The following is a 2,328-nucleotide window of genomic DNA, read 5'->3' as shown; positions in this document are numbered from 1 at the left end:
CTCATTTTCTGCCCATGCTTGTAGAGGCAGGTTTGCATTCACAGATATGTACACAGCCTTCTTTCTGGTTCATTCCCTTCTGCTTGCACAAAAATCCCTGGAGTCTCCTTTCTGTTCCAACAAAGTCTTCCCTTGCCCCTTGCCCCTTGCCCCCTCTCAAGCTGTGGTCCTATTTTCCCCTGCCTCCTGGCAGTCTACCCTGGCTGCTCCCCCTCTCTCCCTGCCCACTCAGTCCTCACTTCCCCGACCTGTGTCTGGGTGAACGGCTTGGATGAGATCTCAGACCCAGTGCATTCTGGTTCATCCAGAGAGCACAAAGCATCCCTTCTAAGAGCTCCATCTTCCCACCTTTAGAAAGGTCTGAAGAAGAGTGTGGAAGCCTCCCAAAGATAAGGACAGGGAATGGGGTGGAGAAGAAGAAGGAAAGGGAACTGTGGTAGCAGAGTCTTTGACAAAATCGAGAGAATGACCTGGGGCTCAGGAGATGATCTCAGTTCCACAGCCTGGTGAGCCTCCCTGCCTCCTTTGCCCCAGAGAAAGCAGGCCCAGCTCTGAGGCTGAAGGGCCGGCTGGCAAGCTCCTTCTCCAAGACCACCTATGGAGGGGAGTTTGGAGGCCACAGAGCTGGGCTGCTCAAGTCCCAGGGCAAGGAGCCAGACAAGGGTTGGGATGGGCTTCAGGAGCAGGAGGGAGGACTGGCTGCTAACACCCAGGGCTGTGAGACTGGATGACCCAGACTGGGGAGCCAGGACAACAGGAGGATGGGCAGACCCAAACCAAGAGGGCATTTGCAGAGTGGGTTCCCAGAGCTTTGGCGGGGGAGTTTGCAAAGCAGAGGGAGGCAGGGGAGGTGGCGCCACACTGCCCTCCTCCTGAGCAGCAACAACTCCATGGGGGCCTGCTTTGGCCGGGTGCCATGGGGCCTGGCTTTCTGGAGCTGGCACCCAGCATTCACAGCAGCAGCAGCTTCTGCTCCAAGACATCTCCCCCCTGTTTTGTGCTCTTATCCCCAATGTCCAGGTGGAGCCGCTTAGAGCAGACCTTCAGATAGGAAGGCCCGAGTGGAGGATCTGTCGGGATGAGTGCCAAGGACAAGCGCAACAGTGCCAAAGGCAGAGGGAAGAAGGCCACTGCCAATGAAAAGGAAGCTGCTTCAGGGGATAGGCCTCCCTCAGCATTTAGTCAGATGGAAGAGAAGCAAATACAAACAGCAGTACAGCAGTTAATAGCCTTAAGTATTCGCAAGAGTGCCCCCCAGGGAGCAGAGGCCAAACCTGATGCCAAGGAGGAAAAGGGAGCTGAGGCAGCTGGTGGGGGCCCTAGCTCCCCTGCTGCCCAGGGGCCTGAGTCATCTAGAGGGAAGAGCAGAGGGAGGAGAGACAGGCGTAAATATGATGAGAAAGGCAGGCTGCTTAGTAGTGGTGTAGACCTGTGCGACTGCCTTGATGAAGAGTGCCCTGGCTGCTTCTACCCATGCCCCAAATGCAATTCCAAGAAATGTGGGATCAAGTGTCGCTGTAACCGGCGCTGGGTCAGTAAGAAGACCAAAGACGAATCTGAAGACATGTTAAACACATTTCCATTTGCCTATCCCGACTAGGGCAGCCTGCCACCCACGGGATCCACTTGTCTCCCTTCTCTTTGGAGGGCCCAAGTGGCTGCTTTCTTAGTGACCTGTAGGGCAAAACTGGGCAAAGAGCTGACCTGGCCCTAGTGAGCAGTGAGCCTTCCAGTGCTAGGCACCCACAACTGCCCCCTGCCTCCCACAAAACTCATCTTCCATCATTTTCCAGCTTTTGTGAACAGGAAGGACAATAAGGCCTTCCTTAGCTCTCATGCTCCTGGAGCCAGTCCAGTTTCTAAAGGGGCTGCCTCTCTTTCTTGTTGCAATTAGCTCCTGAAGGTCAGCACATAAACAACCAAACCCAGCCTGCCTGTTCCTTTTCTGTCAATTTGTAGCACTTTGGAATCTTTCTGTTTCTTTTCTCCCATTTGTTTCATATTTCATGTTGACTTCTAGTTGTTAAATTGTTCAGCTATTGAGATGTTTCAGAGATTAAATAGATAAGGATTGTTTAAGCAATTGCATTTAAAGAACAAAATAAAAGCTGTTTACAAATCCAAAGCTGGTTTTTCATCTCAAAGAATTCCCTTCCATTCAGAATCCAAGTAGAGCTCTGGGCAACCATATCCAAGGGGTACACCCGGGTGGGCAGGCAGGCCCTCCTCCCCAAGAGGGTGAAGGTTAGAAAGATCCACATCTGGAGGTTAGCAGGCCCTCCCTCTGAAGAGGGTGAAGATCAGAAAGATCCACATCCGGAGGGCAGG

General features: G+C 53.0%; 1 protein-coding gene and 1 pseudogene across 1 annotated transcript in view; both read left to right on the top strand.

Moving 5' to 3' along the window:
- LOC138142147 (actin-binding protein WASF3-like) overlaps nucleotides 1-731 on the top strand; it is a 177,831-nt gene extending 177,100 nt beyond the window's left edge. The window contains exon 11 of the mRNA XM_069063125.1: nucleotides 535-731. Coding sequence (XP_068919226.1) covers nucleotides 535-731 — 197 coding nt within the window. The remainder of the gene's footprint in view (nucleotides 1-534) is intronic.
- A 347-nt stretch (nucleotides 732-1,078) lies between these two features.
- On the top strand, nucleotides 1,079-1,600 carry LOC138142146 (ARL14 effector protein-like pseudogene; annotated as a pseudogene).
- Nucleotides 1,601-2,328: the final 728 nt, after the last annotated feature.

Source organism: Petaurus breviceps, unplaced genomic scaffold (assembly GCF_028583685.1).
Source record: "Petaurus breviceps papuanus isolate PSGF00001 unplaced genomic scaffold, PetGlider_PUasm1.0 90535, whole genome shotgun sequence".
NCBI lineage: Eukaryota > Metazoa > Chordata > Mammalia > Diprotodontia > Petauridae > Petaurus > Petaurus breviceps.
This window is presented reverse-complemented; position numbering and strand designations above follow the sequence as displayed.